This window comes from Mastomys coucha, unplaced genomic scaffold (assembly GCF_008632895.1).
Source record: "Mastomys coucha isolate ucsf_1 unplaced genomic scaffold, UCSF_Mcou_1 pScaffold20, whole genome shotgun sequence".
Lineage (NCBI taxonomy): Eukaryota > Metazoa > Chordata > Mammalia > Rodentia > Muridae > Mastomys > Mastomys coucha.
This window is the reverse complement of record NW_022196903.1, coordinates 125,758,832-125,780,061: the sequence shown is the minus strand read 5'-3', so window position 1 is coordinate 125,780,061 and position 21,230 is coordinate 125,758,832. Positions and strand designations below refer to the sequence as shown.

The window sequence follows — 21,230 nt, the reverse complement described above, 5'->3', positions numbered from 1 at the left end:
CTGATCAAAATAAGAAACTGCAAACAGTAATTGCATGCTATGCACTTTATTGTAAGCATTCTTCTATAGGAATGATATTGATGGCATCTGTCTTCTGTTCACCTGAAATAAATCAATAAACAAGGTCTGGGAGAATAAAGACACAATGCTTAATTTGAAAATATCCTAAGGTATCTTTTAGTTTCTTGAATTTATAATTGTGTTAGAGTTAATCCTTTTGATTAAGAGTGAATTTAAATCACATACACCATAGAATTATAGAGATCATTCAAGTTTTGGGTATATCCATAACCTATGTCCTTAGGAACAGGGTGGTGATCTGTGGAATTTGAGGGATAAAATGAAGGATAAGGTATTTAATTACCTTCTCACTGCGAAGGAACCAGATGGTTATGCAAAAAATGACCATAGGTAACTTGGCTGTTCTTGATTTTCATGCTGGGGTGGACCTTGATGGTTTCCATGCTGAGGAGGTCTCTGCTTGGGGCCTTCCTGGGGTGGTGGTCCTTGTGGGGGTGGTCCTTGTGGGGGTAGGCCTTGTGGGGGAGGGCCTTGTGGGGGTGGGCCTTGTGGGGGTCCAGGATGAGGGGGTCCCTGAGGACCTCCCTCTGGGGGTGGACCATGGTGGTGTCCTTGATGAGGAGGGTGTGGATGCTGAGGATGCTGGTGATTGCCTCCGTGCTGTGGTGGTCTCTCTGGTCTATTTACATCTTCCCCACTGCCACCATCATCGTCGTTATCATCATCATCACTATCATCACCATCATCGTCATCTTCATCAGGAGGAGGAGGTCTTGGAGGGAATCCTCCAGTAGGTGGTTTTGGATGATGTTGGCCATGTCCCTGGCTCTGCTGCCCAACCTCTAGTTAAGTATAGATCAAAGTAAGTGAGTTTATACTTTCTCTTTTTCCCAGGATCACCACCCCTCACTCCAACTTTATATTATTGATGCTTCATGAAGCTTAATTTTCTTATTTATCACATGAAGTTTCTTGTATCTCAACACTTGGGATGAATATTTGTCCTTAAACACAGTACATAAATGTTATTTTATGTTGCTTACACTTCCCATATAGAAGTGGTGAAAGGGGGAATATATTTTAAATGTTACTGGTTAGAACTTGTTAGAGAAGCAAATTGTGACAGCAATGCTTTATCTGTTTATATATCATGATGTTCAAAGCTTTATAAGCATGGTAAAGTAAGAAAGAAATGTAAGAAAATGTTTTTCCATTCAATAATCATGCAAAATATTTGTAAGTATTAGTCATCTATGGAAACAGAGCTGAGTGAAAAAACTAAATTTAAAAATGGGAGAAGCACAGGCTCTGAGATCTTTCATATTTTACATACAATCCTAGAATTCTACTTGGAATCACTGGTGGAAGAAGAATTCTTTTAATAAAACATAGTGCCATGGAGGATTTTAAATGTTCACACCCAGTATGTGCTTCATATATAGTCCATCGTTTCAATCTATGGAAGAGACAAATGTCCCTTTTGTTATCAAAGCCTAGTTCCAATTCATCCAATGTATGACCCTGCTGTAGAGTCAATGTTGTGAAGGTTGTCTATTTATCTCTGGGGAAGCTGCCAGTCATTACTTTGATAAAATAAGGAGCTGACAGAGGTATTACAGAATTGAATACCTTCAGATGGAAAAGTTACATAGAACATCAATAGAGGATGGATCTCTCTTTACCTAAGAGCTGAGAAGATGAGTTTTCATAGATGACCTCTAGAAAATAAGCACAAAGAAGTGGAAACTTACTTATGACATTTATAGATTGTTAAGAATCCTGTGAGGATGGTTTTTACACTCATAGCAGCAACTGTTTAGTTTGTTGTTAGAGCTATCAAACTTCATTGATAGTCTTCATTCAAATTCTCAGAATTTCACAAAGAAACATGCACATTTTTAATGTTTTTTTCATGCCCTTCATTTCTTATATCTTATATTTCCAGGTATTTCATTCATTGATAAGAATAAGCATGGCTTTCAGTACTATATACAACAAAATGAATATTGCATGGGTGTTATTAAAAACAAGAGAGAGAAATTAGGGTAGCAAGACATTTTAGCAGGGGAAAAGCACAGGCCTAATGGCTTGTATTCAGTTCCTGACTGTGCATCGAAGTAGGGGAAATCTTGCTGCCAACAAGCTGTCTTCTGTCAGAATGTACATAAACATGCAAAACATGCAGGCATACATAGGGACACACAAACACGCACACATAAACAGGCATATTTGCATACACACAAAATAATTAAATGATTATAAAAATTACTTTAAATAAATTATTACCTGATATTTATAGCTCATTTTGTACAGAGTTTTAAATTTGTTATCATTTTCCATTTCACAGAAACATCCATGATGTGTTTTCACATTTTTCATTCTTCTCTATCCTCTTGTACCCAAGGCAAATACCACCCACTATCTGTTTTTCATAACACCATAAGAACTGAGTTTCCCTCTGTCAACTGTTATGCATCATTCACCACCAAAAAGGTCTATTTGTAAATGTACTCAGAGTCCACCTCCAGTAGAAAGACAGGGCATCAAGTGGAGGGATAAGGTTGTCATCCCCCAGTCAAAAACTCTGACCCAGAATTGTTCCTATCTATAAGAACTTCAGGGGCAAAAATGGAAAAGAAACTGGGGGAAAGGAGGTCCAGTGACTAGCCAAAATTGGACTCATCTCAAGGGGATTGTCCAAGGGTTGACACTATTACTGATGTTATAGCGTACTTACAGACAGGAGCCTAGCACGGGTCCCCTCTTAGAGGTCCTACAAGCAGGTGACTGAGACATAAGCAGATACTTACATTCAAACAATGGTCTGAAGTCTGGAAACCCTGTGGTTAAATTAGGGAAAGTCTAGAACAAGTTGAGTAGGAAGGTAACACCTTAGGAAGAACAGAGGTATCAACTAAAATGCCCCCCCCCCACACGTTATCTCTCAGTCACTGAGCCATCAACCAGGCAGCATATACTACCTAGCCTAATGCCTTCAACACATATACAGCAGAGGAATGCCTAGTCTGACCTCAGTGAGAGATGCATCTAACTCTTGAGAGACTTGAGTCACAAGGAGTGGGGAGAATTGGAGGGATAGAGATGGGAATTGGGAGCAACCTCTTGGAGACGGGGAAGGTTGAATGGGATGAGGAAATATCAGAGGGGAGAACAGAAGGAGGATAATGACTAGACTGTAAAAAATGATTAAAGGCAATAAAAATAATAAATAATAAAAAAAGAATATGTGGAACAAATAAAAATAAACACATTCATGTTATATTCTTGTAAGAATTTTTTGTTTTTTGTTTTTTTTTTTTCGAGACAGGATTTCTCTGTGTAGCCTTGGCTGTCCTGGAACTTACTCTGTAGACCAAGCTGGCCTTGAACTCAGAAATCCACCTGCCTCTGCCTCTCAAGTTCTGGAATTAAAGGCATGCACTACCACCACCTGGCTTCTTGTAAGAATTTTTAAACATAATTATAGTTTAAACTCTAGAGGGGAAATGATAACAAATGTTCTACTATTTGTTCCCATAATTCTTTGCCTCAGTGCCTTTTTCATCTTCTTTCATTTCTCCCAGTCTTGAATGGAAGTGTGTTATCAAAGTCCTTTATCACTTTCTGAATCTCTACCCTATTTCATACCTTCATCTGAGCTCTGAGCTGAGCTCAGAACCAGAAAGGCTGCTGTTAGCAGGACCACCAGCATCTTGGAGGAAAGTCTGGAGTTGCTTTTGTGTGGGAGGAAGGAAGGCCAGTCTTTATAAGGAATGAAGAACAAAGGTACCTTTCAGGTCATTACTCTTGACCTGATCTGACACATCAGGATGCCTTGCATCCCTGACACTTCTTTGGGACTTTAGCCTAGCAGGATGAAGAAGGGAAGACATTGTCAAAGATTCAGGTCTAACTCATATAACATGAAATTTGGACAACAATATTAAAGAGATACAGTGAAATTTCAGATATTAGAAATGAAATTCTATTATTGGCTAAACTTTAGTTTAGTGGAACTGTGAATCTGTCCTTATTAGTCATGTTCCTGAGAATATTTGCTCCTATACACATGCATATTTGTGTATATAAATGTAAATGTAATAGCTAAATATGTATAACATTTTGTTGACATTTTGTTCAGTTCTGCAGAAAATTAGGATACCTAGATGAGACACATAGTAAATAAGACAAACAAGACTGGCAGCCTGATTAGGCTCAAATAGGGTGTCCAGAATTCCCCAGATATGGTTCAAATTGAAGAAACTGATGTCATAGGACTGAAAACTGAATATTCTTTTCTTCTATTTCTTCTGTATTATGGAAAGAAAAGTGGCAGAAAAGAGGCTAGGTAAGTGTTGCATCAGTTAATCCATGAGAACACAGTTCTCACATATACCACAGAATGATGGGCTTCACAGAGAATATCCTCACTTTCACATAGTTAATTTTTTAGAATATTGAATCAGATTTTGTTCAGTATTGCTTCATCTAAGAATTATTCTTGGAGTATTGACTTGGTATAAACATGAACAAGGCATTGCTTTCTCTGAAGATTTTCAATGTAGAGAATTTCATTTTCCATATTTATAGCCTATGCTTCAGTACTTTCTGAACTGTCTTGTTGAGGATGATTATGCTGTATACCACACAGGGACATGCTTATTATCATTGTATCACAGTACATCATCCTCTTATGTTTCCCATGAAAACTTTTACTTATTATTTAAATAAGTATTTACTTTGTTGTTTGTTTGTGATTTGGCCTCATAGTTTCATTTGGGTAGACTTCATCTACCCAACTCCCCTATGTTGGGAATCTGGATTTGTACCCTAAAGGACAGCTTCCTTCTAAGACTCATGAGCATAGTTTTCTTTTCTTTTCCTTTTCTTCTTTACATTTCTTCTCTTTCTTTCCTCCTTTCTTTCTTTCTTCCTTTCTTCCTTTCTTTCTTTGTTTGTTTTTCTTTGTTTCTTTTTTCTTCTGTTGTTTCTTTGTTTCTCCCTCTCTTTCTTTCTCTTTCTTTCTTTCTTTCTTTCTTTCTTTTCTTTCTTTCTTTTTTACAGTAATTGTTAACAAATAGCCAGTTGTGGTATCTCACACTTTAATCCTAGCACTCAAAGGTGGGGGCAAAGTAGGTGGACTTAGATGTCTAAGTGCAAGACCAGCCTGGTCTCAAAGCCAGGTACAGGACAAAGGGGGGCTGTTACACAGAGAAAACCTGTCTCAGAAAAACAAAGAATGAAAGAAATTAGTTAGAAGATACTGTGTTTAAATGACCCTTGATTTGATACAAATGCTGTTTCATTCCATATTTCTACACTATTTTTTTCTGTTTCATGGGGCATCACCTAAATGAAAAGTGTAAAGCTGAAGTAAATGGTGCCTTTTCATGTTTGAGCTTATATAGAGCTTTCGTAATCCCTCAAGTTTTAGGTGTGGCTAGTAAAAAATTTGAAGAAAGTTTGGATGATGTAAAGCTGAGAGACATATGAATATATATTATCCTTTATTGAGGGAGACCGACCCGCAGTCTCTCTCTCCATGGGTGTTCATGAACTGGGATAATTGAGTACCTGTGGAAACAAGTGGATCAGGGAGGAGACAAAGAAACCACACCAAGAAGATTTATCAAGGTGCATCTTTACTAGAGAAAAATGGGTTTATATGGCTCAGGCAGAACCGAAACTAAAACACTTCTTGGTTTTTAGCATAGTCGTGAAAGCAGGGAAATAGCATTCTAGTCTGTTTACACAACACCCTTCAAACATAGTTCTAGGCAGGAATGGCTGAGTTTCAATAGTTTCAGTTCCTTTGATGTCCCAGCTGCAAAGTCCTCTTTGATCTCCAGGGCCAGCGCTGGTGATACATGCCACAGGCAGGTGGTCTAAGTTCTGGGCCTGTCACTGCTTTCTTTCGCTTTCGAAATCCGCAACGGGGCCGAGCGGCAGGATACCACACTTTATCAAATTTGGACCAGTCTACTGAGCTATGCATATCAATATTTCAGAAGTTTTATTATTAACTTGTATAGAAATTGTCTCAGAAAAGTTATCTAAATTGTCCTTTGCTACATATGAAATGAAATTCTACATTGTTTTCTGGTGGGTGGGATTTGTTATTGTTGTTGATGCTTTCCCCCTTAGGTGATAATGGATATACTGTAAAGGGAAAACATATTAGTATTTTATAATTTTTCTCTCATTCTATTATAATCAGAGACAATCTCACAGGACACATGGATTTTAATTAAGGCAAGGAAGGGTTGGTTGTTCTGAATATGACACAATGTTTGACAAGATGGTTTTCTAGTGTCTATAGATAGAAGACAAGAAAGATTGGGAGATTGGGGGTCATGGCCAAATGTGATTTTGGTTGACTTTGGACTGGGAAAGTCAGATATGGAGCTGAGGAGAATGGTGGGCAGACATGTTCATGTGGGGGTTTCTGAGAAAGTGGCTGTTCTGGAGGAACTCAGCTACTCCTGAGGTAGGTGTGTTATGAAATAGAGTAGTTGATGCTGCCAAAAATCACATATCTTGAGCCATTTTAGTGACCTTTCCCAGTATCATCAATATTTGAAAGAGATTATTGTATGAAAAAATAATGTCACCTATGAACTCATCAGACTGAGGGAGAGCATAGGACGGAACAACATGTTGTGGAGAAATGGGCTGGGAACACTGTCAGTAATTAATGGTAAGGTGGGCTAAGTAATAAATCTCATGAACCAGGCTCTGGGGGACATGTGGTGATTGAAGCATTATGGAGTGACTCTTCTATGTGACTCAGCTATACCTCTCTTGTTACACATATGAATAACCTCAAGGCATCACACCATATGATACGAGAACCTATGGAAGTTCAGATTTAGTTTTTCTGGAGCTTCAGTATGGATATTCATGGGGTTGGTCCAGCCCTTTGCACTCTCAGAGACTTGCTCTTGGTCCACGTTCTCGCCAGTGTTTATTATTGTTTACTGGAATCATGGTGACTGCTCTGACTGATGTCAAATGGAATATTCTCTTAGTTTTAATTGGCATGTGTACAAAAACTAAGATTGTAGAAGATTTACAAAATATATATTAGCCATTTGTATTTTCTCTTTTGTTAAGTATCCATTCATAGTTGGAGAGCTGTCTCAGCAATTAAAGGGTCATAATGGAAAATATAAGAAAAATATCCATTCAGTGTTCTCTATCTACCTTTTGAGACAAGTGTATATTCTGCATATTAGGCTCCTATCTGATATAGTTGTGGCTAAGAATTTTGTTTTACTGTACTGATTGTTTCCTTTGCTGTGCAGAATCATTTTAATTTTATGTAATCACAACCATAAATATGAGAGATTTATTTTCTGAGCTACATGAACACTTTTCAGAATATCCTCCCTACAGAGTTCACTATATATTATTCAACATTTTCATAGTTTTTTGGCCTTACATTAAAGTAGCACTAAATTAGAAGTAGATTACATTTTAGACCTATTTCTGCTTAGGGTCAGAAACCATCTTTTCTCCTTTTGCACATTTGGATTTACAGTTTCCCAAGATCTATTTGTTAAATATAAAAATAAATAAAAGATAGTCTTCTCAAGAGTAAAATTTTTGATAGCTTTGTCAAAATTATGTATCACTATAGTTGTATGGATTCACTTTTGTATCCTATAATTAATTTCCTTTGTTAGGTCTATGACCTTGTGCCTATAGTATGCTGTTTCTCTTCATAAGTTTTCATAGTATATGTTTGAGCAGTTATCATGCTACCATGTTTTTCTGCACAAATTTAAGTAGAATTTTTCTCAGAAATACATAAGCCTTGTATCATTTTGTCTCATGCAACATCATTAAATAGCACATCAGTTAAAATATACATAATTTAGCTATCTATTGAATGTATTTAGACAGGTTTTACCTTTGTAGCCCTGCCTGTCCCTGAACAGAGCCCTGCTCTGTAGGACAGGCAGACCTCAAACTCAAATACCTTTCTTCCTGAACCCATGGTACATAGCGATTAAAGACAAGTGCCACTACGCCTGGCTCTTTTTTTTTTATCTTATTTTTAGTATATTTTTAGTATCACAAAAGAGAATTAAATATCCTTTATGCCATAACATTTCTCCTGGAACCAGTGTATTAAGAGTACATGGACAGTTTGTTTTTCTATCATGTCATATCAAACAGTGCCATATTTTCAGTGTCAAAGAGAAAATACACTATGTACCTCAAGACAAAAATTAAATATACTGCATTTCTGTATTTAGTTCTATCTCATTCTTTTCATGGAGGTGTAAATTAACACACGTGAGTTGCATTTTTCATGATTGAGTTTGTATATTCTTTGTATTTCTCAGTTCAATGTGTGTATGCACATGCGTGTGTGTGTGTGTGTACATGTGTTTGCATGCTTATGTGTGAGTGTGTATTTCTCAAAGATATCTGAAGAAAATTCAGATGCAGTTAAAATATGAAGGGCCATGCCATTTTGAATCTTAAGACAGATCCTCTATTCCATGTGTACCATGACTCATAGGCATTTTTGAGTGTGCACATTGGTCGTCTTTGAAATAGTGTTGAGAATACTATATGAAATCCAATTGAATGGTGTGATTTTTATTGATAATGTGAAAACTGAAGAGCTAAAAATACTGGTTGATTTTCCCTTTAGTCATCATAGACATGTTATGGAAGCAGAATGAATACATTATTACTCTGCACATTTTCCAGGATAATTAAAAAAAAAAAAAAAAAAAAAAACAGATCAACCTGGTCTCATTGTTCCTTTTGGAAGGCAGAGGGCAGTGATGTGTTTTTGATTAGCTCCTGTATATTGTAGGTAGTCTAGACCTGACAGCCAGTTGTAGAGTTTCAGAATGAAAAATGAAGTCAGATATAAGGAGTATAAGAGTTAACTAATTACACTTATTCACATTGTTTGATGTGGAGCAGGAGCTTCTGAGGGAAATCAGTCTTTTCCTCGGCTTGGCAAATCCTAGAAAAGTGCAGCAACTTCTGTGAAAAGCTGGAAACATTTTGCCTTTTCCTTGAACCATTTCAATGTTGGTGATATATGAAGCAGACCATTCTGTTAAGTTGCCCAGAAATGTCACCTATGAACTCATAAGGCACAATCAAAATAAATTATTGGAAGACATTTAATGAAGTTGAGGTTAAAGGGTTGGCAGTGTGCTGCAGGCTTAGTGACCTGTAGATTGTTGTGCCCTTAAGTAATCCATATCTGAAATATGTACCTCCATAGAATCCACCATTTCTACTATCTACTTACCACTACTACATATCTATATTTTAATTGTCTACAACAATTATACACAAATAGAAAAGATAAATGAGAGATGTAATTTCACACAGATTAATATGCCATTTTCTTCAGAGTTCTATTACCTGGTTCTATAAGAAACCCTTCTAGATATGTCCCCATGTTCTACCCCTTCTGCTTATGTGTATTTCATGTCATTTTGTCAACTTATTTTCATATGCATCCATGTCCTAAGTACCTCCTCTCCATTCTAAAGGATTCAATTGGTAATGTCAAAACAGTCATCCTCAGAGGTGATAAGGATTAGAAATATAATATAACAGTTAGGTCTTGAGGGTATTGGGTGCAATCCTACCTCTCAGCAACTAACAGTGGTTCCTTTGAAATGTACGTCAGCATTTGAATCACTTTTCTTGATTTTTAGGATCTCGTAACAAGTGTATATGGGAATCAAGAGCAATGACATGGAGCCTAAGAGCACACCCTATTGTTGTAAAGTGGCTGAGTTCCATTCAAACCTTCCACACCTTATAGCTTAAAAACACCTGTAACTCTAGGTGCAGGGGAACTAATATTATTTTCAAGCTTCCTCAGACACCTGCATTTACATGTACAGGGAAAGATAGACAGACAGGCAGACATAAAGACAGACAGACAAACAAAGCCAATTTACCAGATTATACTTATATATGCATATATATGTTCATAACATTATTAAAAACTGATTATAAGCTTGACAGAAAGGAGTAGAACACAAAAGGTGTGGGAATTGAATGAAGGAAAGGTGGAAATAATCTAAATACAATGACCTGCTTATAGTTTCTAATGTAAAAGAAACCACCATGTTTAAAAAAAAATTAGGAAGGAGAAGTTTTATTTATTTTATACTTCCATATTGCTCGCAATTATTATTATAACACATCAGGAAACAAACTCAAACAGGAAAAGAACATGAAGTTAAGACGAAGAAGCCATGGAGGGATGGCACTTCCTGTCTTGCTTTCCATGCCTTGCTCAGTCTGCGTTTTTACAGAACCCAGGGCCACCAGCCCAAGGATACAAATACTCACAATGGACTGGCCCCTCTTTCATCAATAACTAATTAAGACAAAGCCTTACAGTTGAATGTTATAGAAACCTTTCCTCAATTAAGGTTTTCTCCATTCAGAACTGTAGTTTGTGTGTCAAGTTGAAATGAGACTAGGCAGTATATATAGTACTTGAAATTCACAAAATCTGCACTAGAGGGCTTCTCTGGCTTGACTAGAAGATACACAGGGATAACAATGGAGTGGAGATTGAGGGAATGGCTAAGCAATTACTGGCTATACTTGAGTCCCATCCAATATAGGAGAGTCAACACCTTACACTTTTAATGATAATGTGCTATCCTTTCAGATAGGAGGTGAGCATAACCTTTTCTTGAGAGACTTCATGGATGAAAACATAGTTAGAGACCCACAGCAAACATTATGTAGAGCTCAGGGAGTCTTTTGGAAGAGTGGGGATATAACTGACGGAGCTGAAGGGTCAAGGATACCACAAGAAGACCTAAGGAGTCAAGTAACCTGGGCATATGGGATTCACAGAGACTGAACTACCAACCAAAGAACATGCAGAGATTGGATCTAGGCTCTCTACACGTTTGTAGTAGTTGTAAAACTTGGTCTTCATGTGGAGCCTCTAACAATTGGAGCCAAGGCTATAAATCTGTTGCCTGTCATCAGATGCCCTATTCTAAATGTACTGCCTGATAGGGCCTCAGTGGGAAAGGATGTGCTTAGTCCTGATACAACTGGATATTCCAGTGTAGGGTGATATGCAAGGGGGCCTTCTACTTTTTAAAGGTAAAAGGGGGAACAATAGGAAGAGAGATCTAGGGGTTAGGACTTGGAGGATGGAAGGCTGCAATAAGGATGTAAAATGAATTAAAAAATAAATATATGTCAAATATACTAATATTCTTGTCTATACCATGACCCTTATAAGTCTATATTCTACTCTTGACTAATACTCTGGCCAGGGCTCAGTAAAGTGAGTAACATGCAGACGTCACTATGTTCCACTTCATCCCATTATGAATAGCAGTGTTTGTGATTTTCCTTATTCCTATGTATGTAGGAGTTGAGGCATGGCTGAGATGGATATAAAGAGATAGAAGTTAGCTAGCACACTGTCTTGAGTTCTTGTTATGGCACTCCATGTTTCCCTGTTTTTGTTTTGTTTTGTTTTGTTTTACCTGCTTAGAAATTTAGAGAAAACTTCTGCTCAGAAAGAAAAGGAAATACTTATTTGGATTTTTTTTTTTTGTAGAAAATCTCCCAGCTTTATTTTATGAACCTAAGGTCAAGATGACCCAACTAACTTATCTTGGCTTCTGTCAAATGTTTACTTGAGCAAAACCTCCCCCTCCAGTTAAATGCTTATCTTAGCTTCTGTAAAACTGCTTGCTTGTGGACAGTCTCCCCTGGCATAGGCTAAAGGTGGTAACAGGATTTTTGCCCTCCCCCCTTTTATAGACTTTTTTCCATTTTTTTCATTTTTTATTAAATATTTTCTTTATTTGTATTTCAAATGTTATCCCCTTTCCCAGTCCTCCTAGAAACCCCTCTCCTTCCCCTACTTCTATGAGGGTGTTCTCCCAGCCACCCACACACTACCTCCTCACTGACCTGGTATTCCCCTAAACTGGGGCATTGAGCCTTCATAGTAACAAGGGTTTCTCTTCCCATTGATGCCCTACAAGGCCATCCTCTGCTACATATGTGGCTGGAGCCCTGGGGCCCCCTATGTGTACCCTTTGGTTGGTGGTTTAGTCCCTGGGAGCTCTGAGGGATCTGGTTGACTGATATTGCTGTTCTTCCTGTGAGGTTGCAAACCCCTTTTGTTCCTTTATTCCTTTCTCTAGCTCCTCCATTGGGGACCCTGTGCTCAGTCCAATGGTTGGCTGTGAGCATCTGCCTCTGTATTTGTCAGGCTCTGGCAGAGCATCTCAGAGGACAGCTATATCAGGCTCCTGTCAGCATGTACTTGTATTTCTAAATATTTAAAAAATATCCAATAAACCTAATGCCAGAAAAAACTAAACCCTACATGAAATATATGCATTAATATTCATAGATTGGCAATCCCATAAATTATTGAGTGAAAAAATAAGTTATTTAAAAACTTGCTTCTTATGAAAGAAATATTCTTTAAACAGAGGTATAAAATTAGCTAATGTATTATTATTTATTATATCTAGTCTAGAAAAGAATTTTACCCTTATAGTTCTTTTATCATGTCAGTTCTTTTTTTTTAAAATGGGAATTTTTTTATTAGGTGTTTTCTTATTTACAATATCTCCTTTCCCAGGTTCCCTTCCAAAAAGAAAAAAAAAAAAAGAAAAAAAAAGAAAAGAAGAAAAAAAATAAAATAACAGGGGCTGGAGAGATGGCTCTGTGGCTAAGAGCACCAGCACCGACTGCTCTGACAGAGGTCCTGAGTTCAATTCCCAGCTGTGGCTGCCTGCAGCCACTCATATGAATGGGTCATCTGGAATGGGGGTCAAAGGCCCTGAATAATAAAGGGTACTGGAAATGTGGGAAGGGTTTGAAAAAATTATACCAACACATGGTGTGCTTTCAGTCTGCCATCTTTCATTGAATTCTCCTTGTTCCAAGTAAACAAGTAGATAGATAAAGCAAAACCCCTCTCCCAAGTTCATCAGCAACTTGGCCCAATCAACAGATTCATCTTCAGTCTCTGGAGGCAGGACTTCTGGCTTAACTGGAACTTAGAGAGAGGCGTGGCTATCTGTGGCAAGGCGGGGTCTGAAGAATCAGCCCTCAGCTGTAGGAAGATCACACCCAGCAACCACATGGTGGCACACAACCATCTGTAATGGGATCCGAAACTCTCTTCTAGTGTGTGTCTGAAGACAGCTACAATGTACTCATATAAATAAAAAATAAATAAACGTTTAAAAACAAAAACTAAAACTAAAACAATCCCCTGTTCCCTCCCCCTCCCCCTGCTCACCATCCCACCCTCTCCTGCTTACTGGCCCTAGCATTCCCCTACACTGGGGCATAGAACCCTCATAGGGCCAAGGGCCTCTCTTCCCATTGATGACTGACTTGGCCATCCTCTGCTATACGTATGATGCTGGAGCCATGAGTCCCCCCCATGTGTATTCTTTGGTTGGACTTTTAGTCCCTGGGAGCTCTGAGGGTACTGGTTAGTTCATATTGTTGTTCCTCCTAAGCGACTGCAAAGCCTTCAGCTCCTTGGGTCTTTTCTCTAGCTCCTTCATTGGGGACCCGGTACTCAGTCCAATGGATGACTGTGAGCCTCTACTTCTGTATTAGTGGGGTACTGTCAGAGCCTCTCAGGAGACTGCTATTTCAGGCTCCTTTCATCCAGTACTTGTTGGCATCCACAATAGTGTCTATGTTTGATGATTGAATATGGGAAGGATTCCCAGGTGGAGCAGTCTCTGAATTGTCCTTCCTTTAGTCTCTGTTCCATAGTTAGCCTCTACAATTCCTTCCATGGGTATTTTGTTACCCTTTTAAGAGGGAACTAAGTATCCTCACTTTGGTCTTCCTTCTTCTTGAGTTTCTTATGGTTTGTGGTTTGTACTTTGTGTATTCCAATCTTCTAGGCTAATATCCACTTATCAGAGAATGCATACCATGTGTGTTCTTTTGTGACTGGGTTACCTCACTCAGGATGATATTCTTCAGGCCCATCAATTTCTCCAAGAATTTCATAAACTTATTGTTTTAATAGCTGAGTAGTAGTCGATTGTGTAAATGTACCACAATTTCTGTATCCATTCTTCTGTTGAGGGACATCTGGGTTGTTTCCAGATTCTGGCTATTATAAATAAGGCTTCTATGAACATAGATGAGAATGTGTCCTTATTACATGTTGGAGCATCTTCTGTGTATATGCCCAGGAGTGGTATACCTGGGTCCTTCAGTAGAACAATGTCCAATTTCTGGAGGAACCGTCAAAGTGGTTGTACCAGCTTGCAATCCCACCAGCAATGAAGGAGTGTTCCTCTTTCTCCACAACTTCTCCAGCATCTGCTGTCACCTGAGATTTTTATCCTGGCCATTCTGACTGGTGTGAGGTAGAATCTCAGAGTTGTTTTGATTTGCATTTCCCTGATGACTAACGATGTTGAACATTTCTTTAGGTGCTTCTCAACCATTCAGTTTTCGTCAGTTAAGAATTCTTTGTTCAGCTCTGTATCCCATTTTTAATAGGGTTGTTTGTTTCTCTGGAGTCTAACTTTGTGACTTCTTTGCATATATTGGATATTAGCCTTCTACCAGATATAGGATTGGTAAAGATCTTTTCACAATTTGTTGGTTGCTGTTTTGTCCTATTGACAGTGTCTTTTGCCTTACAGAAGCTTTGCAATTTTATCAAGTCCCATTTGTCGATTCTTGATCTTAGAGTATAAGTTATTGGTGTTCTGTTCAGGCAATTTTCCCCTGTGATTATGTGCTCAAGACTCTTCTCCACTTTCTTTTCTATTAGTTTCAATGTATCTGGTTTTATGTGGAGGTCCTTGATCCACTTGGACTTGAGCTTTGTACAAGGAGATAGGAATGAATCAATAAGCCATCTTCTACATGCTAACTGTCAGTTGAGCCAGCATCATTTAATGAAAATGCTGTCTTTTTTTCTACTAGATGGTTTTAGATCCTTTGTCAAAGATCAAGTGGCCATAGTTTGTGGGTTCATTTCTGGGTCTTCAATTCTATTTCATTGATCTACCTGCCTGTCATTGTACCAATACCATGCAGTTTTTATCACAATTGCTTTGTAGTACAGCTTAAGGTCTGAGATGGTAATGCCACCAGAATCACCATCCTTTATTGTTCCTTTATTGTTGAGAATAGTTGTGGGTATCCTGGTTTTTTTGTTATCCCAGATGAATTTGCAAATTGCTCTTTATAAGTCTTTGAAGGAGAAGTGTCCCAGGCCAGATGAGAAAACAAACATTTTTTTCCCCAAGAACAAATTAGTTATAATCATAATCATATATACTGGCTACTAGTTTCTTATTTGTTTCCTACCCTCAGTGGATACTGTAGATTAGTACTTTATTCATTATTTATCTAGAGGACACAAAAGCATGTTTATATTGTCCCCTTTTGTGCTTGTTACTGCAAGATGCTACGCAGGTTGAGAATGAATGCCATTGCAAAGACTCTGTGAAAAAGCAACTCTGTTGCTTCCCTTCCTCTCATGAACTCTCTTCTTCCCTAGGAATATCACCTATTCATGGACTCCTTCTGTATATATATTTTTTCATCACAACCAAACAATTGAATTGAGGATTGTCTGAATTTATATTTAAAGTGAGACTCAGTATTTATATTTTAGACAAATTTGTCAGTAATATAACTATTTCAATAATGACAGAGTGTACCTATACTGACTGATCCTTGCAGACAAAGAACATGAGACTAGAGAGCCCAGGACATAGGGGGAAATACTACTCTTGAACTAAATGAAAATAGCTATAATATGACTCCTACGGACATTCTGCCATACTTATAGATAAGTGCCTTTATTGGTAATCATCAGAGAAACTTCCTTCTACAGCAGATAGGAACAAACAAAAATGCCTAAAGAAAGAAAATATCTGGAGAATGAGAGATGTAACTCAACCTTAAATAGAATGTCTTCACTAAATTTCTCCCCAGTGGTCAGTGTCTTAGTCAGGGTTTCTATTCCTGCACAAACATCACGACCAAGAAGCAAGTTGGGGAAGAAAGGGTTTATTCAGTTTACATTTCCACACTGCTGTTGATCACCAAAGGAAGTCAGGACTGTAACTCAAGCAGGTCAGGAAGCAGGAGCTGATGCAGAGGCCATGGAGAGATGTTCCTTACTGGCTTGCTTCTCCTGGCTTGCTCAGCCTGCTCTCTTATAGAACCCAAGAATTCCAGCCCACGGATGGTACTACCCACAAGGGGCCCTACTCCCTTGATCACTAATTGAGAAAATGCCCCACAGCTGGATCTCATGGAGGCACTTCCCCAACTGAAGCTCCCTCCTCTGTGATAACTCCAGCCTGTGTCAAGTTGGCACACAAAACCAGCCAGTACAGTCAGGAAACTCATCAAAAAAGGAGGTCTAAAGAGTATTAAAGACAGAAGTGATGGAGGAAAGCAAGGAAGCAGGACCAACACATATATGAAAGCACAGAGACTGGGGCAGCGTGCAATGAGCCTGCACAGGTCTGCACCAGTTAAGGTCCTGGAGCTGAAAGTAGGAGTGGGAACACTCCCCATTCCTAATCCATACATCATCATTAATTGGTAAGCACTTGCAAATGAAGATTTGCTTCTCTCTAAGAAAGTCCCACAGGGGAAATGAACTACTGCATTTTTTTTTATTATTATTTCATTTTTTTCAACACTATATCCCACTGCTTGCTGAAGTATGTGGGGATGTATTCACCTGAATGTTCCATTAGAGCTGGATCAATACAGTGCATGTATAATAGGTAAGGGAGGTTTATTCAATTGCATTCTAAGTTTGGGGTTACAGGGTAGTACAGAGGGTTCTTTGTGAGCTCAAAAGCTGGGCAGGTCAGAGATTTCTTCATCCAAGAAGCTGTAAATGTCTATGGAAATTGGACCTTAATTAGAAGCTGAGGGACACCATGTGTTTTAGAAAGTCACAGGTGTAAGCCTACAGTGAAGGCAGAGGAAGCTGAAGTCCTATGCAAAGTGTGGAACTGTTACTGTAAAAGCTTTTTTTTTACAGAACTTCCTCCCTTTACCTGAAATACTATTTGGAAAACTCAGATACACATAAATGTGTCCTGTCATTTTCTTGATGTCTCCTTAGTTCAGCTAAATTAATAGTCATGAACAACCATTACATGATTTCATTAATTATATCTGGGATAGCTAGACATTATAATTTTAATGGAGTTTGAATGCACTACTAAAATTAATTTTAAAATATAATATTTTGAAATGATTCATTGATCACTGAAACCACAATTGCCACTTCTTCTACTCTTCCACAAAAAATGTAACTAATGGCCATTTTCAAATTAGAGGTTGGGTTTTGTTTGTTTTGTTTTGTTTGTTTTTATGACTCACTGAATCCTTTAGACACATGGGTAGGAGGCCATCCTTGTGAAATATGATTAAACTACCAGGGACCAGAACCCTAGAAAAAATTGCATTTCCTTCACTTATCAGCCATTAAAGTTCAATAGATCCTCAGGTAGGAGTAAAAGTGTGTATGCCCCTCCACCATCCATGTTGTAATTTGAATGGTTTGATTTATTACAGCCAAGTATAACTGCTGTGATTTTATGAAATCACTGAGTCTCTCATGTGGAGAAGATATTGATTTACTCTTGTACTCCTGGACCTCTGGCTCTAAAATGTTTCTTCCCATCTTCTCTTATGTTTCCTAGGCCTTGGAAAAAAAAGGAATGTAATAGAATATCCATAAATGGTACATACATTGTTCTTTTCACATTGTTCATAGACAAGGCTCTCATTTAATTGCTACGCAGTGCACAAAAAGTGCTTCTCTGGTGAGACTGAGAGCTGTACTAAGACGAATTAACCAAAAAGTGATTTTTGCCAGGTTTTGGATTGTAGCTTTTTGTGTGTTTTTGTTTTTGTATGTTTCAGAATATATCCAATTCTGGACAATGATAAAAAACATCTATTGGAAAGTTACTAGTGACATATCTTTCCTGCTGGATGACCTATAAAATGCCATAATAAATCACATCCCAGTTGTGGTTTGACATTCTTCCCTGCTGCTGGGTTGTGGGAATAGCCTCTTGGGCTGGCAAATCTGAATGCTAGACTGCATTTACACTTTCTCATCACTGTTGGGTGCTGGCTCAAAAGAAATGCCAACACACTGTTCAGGGGTGTCCCCAGCCTAATATGGGGCAGGGGTTGAAGCTGGGCTTCCCAAGCTCTCAGGCATCCTGTGACTGCTGGAAACTGCATAGTATCAGGAAAAAAGGATCAGAGGTCCAAGGGCCACAATGAGGAGCCCAGACCTGGATTCTCTAAAGCTCCTGGATATCTGTATGCCACTGGGTCACAGGGAGTTGGGAACAGAGTGGACCTGCAGGCTGAGGATGAGTCTGGGTCTGGGGTGATCAGACACTGCTGGAAGTCACAGAAGAGCCATGAGCCTAAGAGGCTGGTGGCCTGAGGGTGAGCCTGGGCTCAGGGGGAAGGAAGTTCCTCTGGCTTAACTCATTTGTGAAAGTCCTTGGATTAGTTGCAGTTGTCTGGTAGCAAGACTGACCTTCTGCAGGAGGTTTAGGGAGCTCAGCTTTGTAGGTTAAAGCCTTCTCAATGCTTCCCACAGTGGTTCTTGTTGAAAGTTATAGTCTTTGGTTCCAAACTGTTTATTGACTGTTCATTGTAGAAAATTGATGCATACTACATCTTCAGAGTGAGCCACAGATTGAATACTTTTTGCAGGAAGGAATGTCCAGGAAGGGAAGCTTATAGGCTAAACCTTCAGAGCCTCTAGATACTTCATTAGCATGAGAACTCTGTTCTGGGCTACCTGACCATAGATCATATTTCTGTGTGGGAAGTATGGCACATGTTCCAGGCCAAGAAACTAGTAGGGAGCAGGGAATCTCAGGTGGGGTGCCTGGGTGCTTGGAACTCTGAACCCACTCAACCTTATGAAGTTTCCTGGCATGGTCCACTGTTCCACAATTAGTGAAAGGAAAAAAGGCAGCTTCATGGCTAAGAATCTTCAATTTTATGATACCACCTTGGCCTCTTCTTTTCCCATACTTGTTTATTAGGAGATTTCTTCATGTGGCCCAACTATCAATAAATCAAGAATCTTTTTTAGTATTGGGTGTAATTCCCAGGACTGCCATCTGGATAAACATTGTGAGTAACAGCTTCTAGTCCCTGATTTGAAAACATTTTTGCTGGAATTTTAGACAATCAAAAATTAACATGTGAACTAATATTAGTTCTGGCTTGATTAATTTCCAAACTACTGATTGTATTAGATTGAAAAGTTTGTACTGTATCTGGAAATATGGCTCAGTAGGATAGTGTACTTGCCTTGATAAACCCATGAAACTGTATTTAAATCCCCAGAATACACATCAAAAGCTGAGTATTGTCACATGCGTAATTGTAACTTCTGCAATATATAAAGCAGAGATAGTTTTATATATTGCCTTATATATTAGCTTTATATATTACAGGTTGAGCTTGTGGGCTTTCTGGCTTCCAGAATCAATCTAAGTTCAGAGACAGTCCATGTCTTAAGGGAAGAAGATGGAAGTAACTCCTCCAGCCTCCATCCATGCAGACTCACATATGCAACCACTTGTGCAGTATATCCTACATTTATACATACAATACAACAAATAAAAACCTCATCTTAGGAGGGTGTGGTAGTTTCAATATGCTTGTCACAGATAGTGGCACTATTGGTAGGTATGGCATTGTTGTAGTAGGTATGGCCTTGTTTAAGTGGGTGTGGCATTGTTGATAGAAATATATCATTGCAGTGGTGTTTCAATTTTCTTCTTTACTGTCTAAAGACAGTCTGCTCCTGCATTCCTTTGTGTCCTGAAGTCCCACAGCTGCCACTAGGAAGCCAGTGGACTCGGGACCCATAACCTCTCAAAACTCCCACCCACCAAATACCACTCCTCTTTTACCTGGTCTTTTCTTCTGGGACAGACTGCTAGCTTGTCTGCTCCCCTGAAGACACCATATCCTGAGCCATCCCAGAAGATCCACTGTACCCAAGGGAACTAATATCACAACCTGAGACACCCCAGGAGATCTGCTGTGCACAGGGCAACTGAGAAGCTAATCACCAGCTTGTCTACTCCCTGTACACAGGGCAACTGTGTAACAGACACTGCAGTCTGAGAGCTCGCAGGGGCTCTGTGGCATGCAGGGCAACTGAAATTATAGACTGAAAGCCTCCCTGGAGTTCTGCTGCACACAAGGAAGCAGAAAGCACACTCCATAGCCCCTTCCTCCTAGATAACAGTCTCACGAAGTATAATGGCTCGAGTGCTCCTCTGAAAACCCAACAGTCTGAAGGCCTCCCAGTAGATCTATTGCAGCCAGGGCAACAGATCAGCCATTTCTCTGCCCTTATGAAGAGCCCTGAGTTGGACGGCCCCACAGGTGGTCTGCTACAGTCAGGGCCACAGGCCTACCAAGAGACCTAAAGCAAACCAGGGTAGAAGAGACAGACTATAGACAGTCACCCATACCAGCAAACACCAGACATAACCAAATTGTAAGAGACAAGCACGAGGTGAAAAACAACAGAAGCCAATATATGTGGGCATCATCAGAACCTAGTTCTCCCACCACAGCAAGCCCTGAATACACCAACATAGCAGAAAATCAAGAAGCTGACCTAAAATCCTATCTCATGAAGATAATAGAGTACTTTAAGGAGGATATAAATAACTCACTGAAAGAAACACAGTTAAACACAGATAAACAGGTAGAAGCCCTTGAAGAGGAAACAAATAAATACCTTAAAGAAATACAGGAAAACACAATCAAACAGCTGAAGGAACTGAATAAAGCAGTCCAAGACCTAAAAAGGGAAGTAGAAACAATAAAGAAAACACAAATGGAAGCAAACATGGAAATGGAAAACCTAGGAAAGAGGTCAGGAATTACAAATGTATCATCAACAGAATACAAGAGATCTCAGGTACAGAAAATACTGTAGAAGAGATTGACAAAAAATGTCAAAGAAAATCCAAAACATAAAAAACCCTTAACCCAAAACTTCCAGGAAATTCAGGATACAATGGAAATCTTAAGTCTATGAATAATTGGAATAGAGTAAAAGTCTTCAACAAAATCATAGAAGAAAAGTTCCCCAACCTAAAGAAAGAGATGGTTATAAAGGTACAAGAATT

The 21,230-nt window shown here is 38.9% G+C and overlaps 1 protein-coding gene across 1 annotated transcript in view; it reads right to left on the bottom strand.

The window, feature by feature from the left end:
* Positions 1–390: 390 nt before the first annotated feature.
* LOC116098372 (acidic proline-rich protein PRP33-like) overlaps positions 391–21,230 on the bottom strand; it is a 53,578-nt gene continuing 32,738 nt past the window's right edge. Inside the window, exon 4 of the mRNA XM_031381012.1 lies at positions 391–691. Coding sequence (XP_031236872.1) covers positions 391–691 — 301 coding nt within the window. The remainder of the gene's footprint in view (positions 692–21,230) is intronic.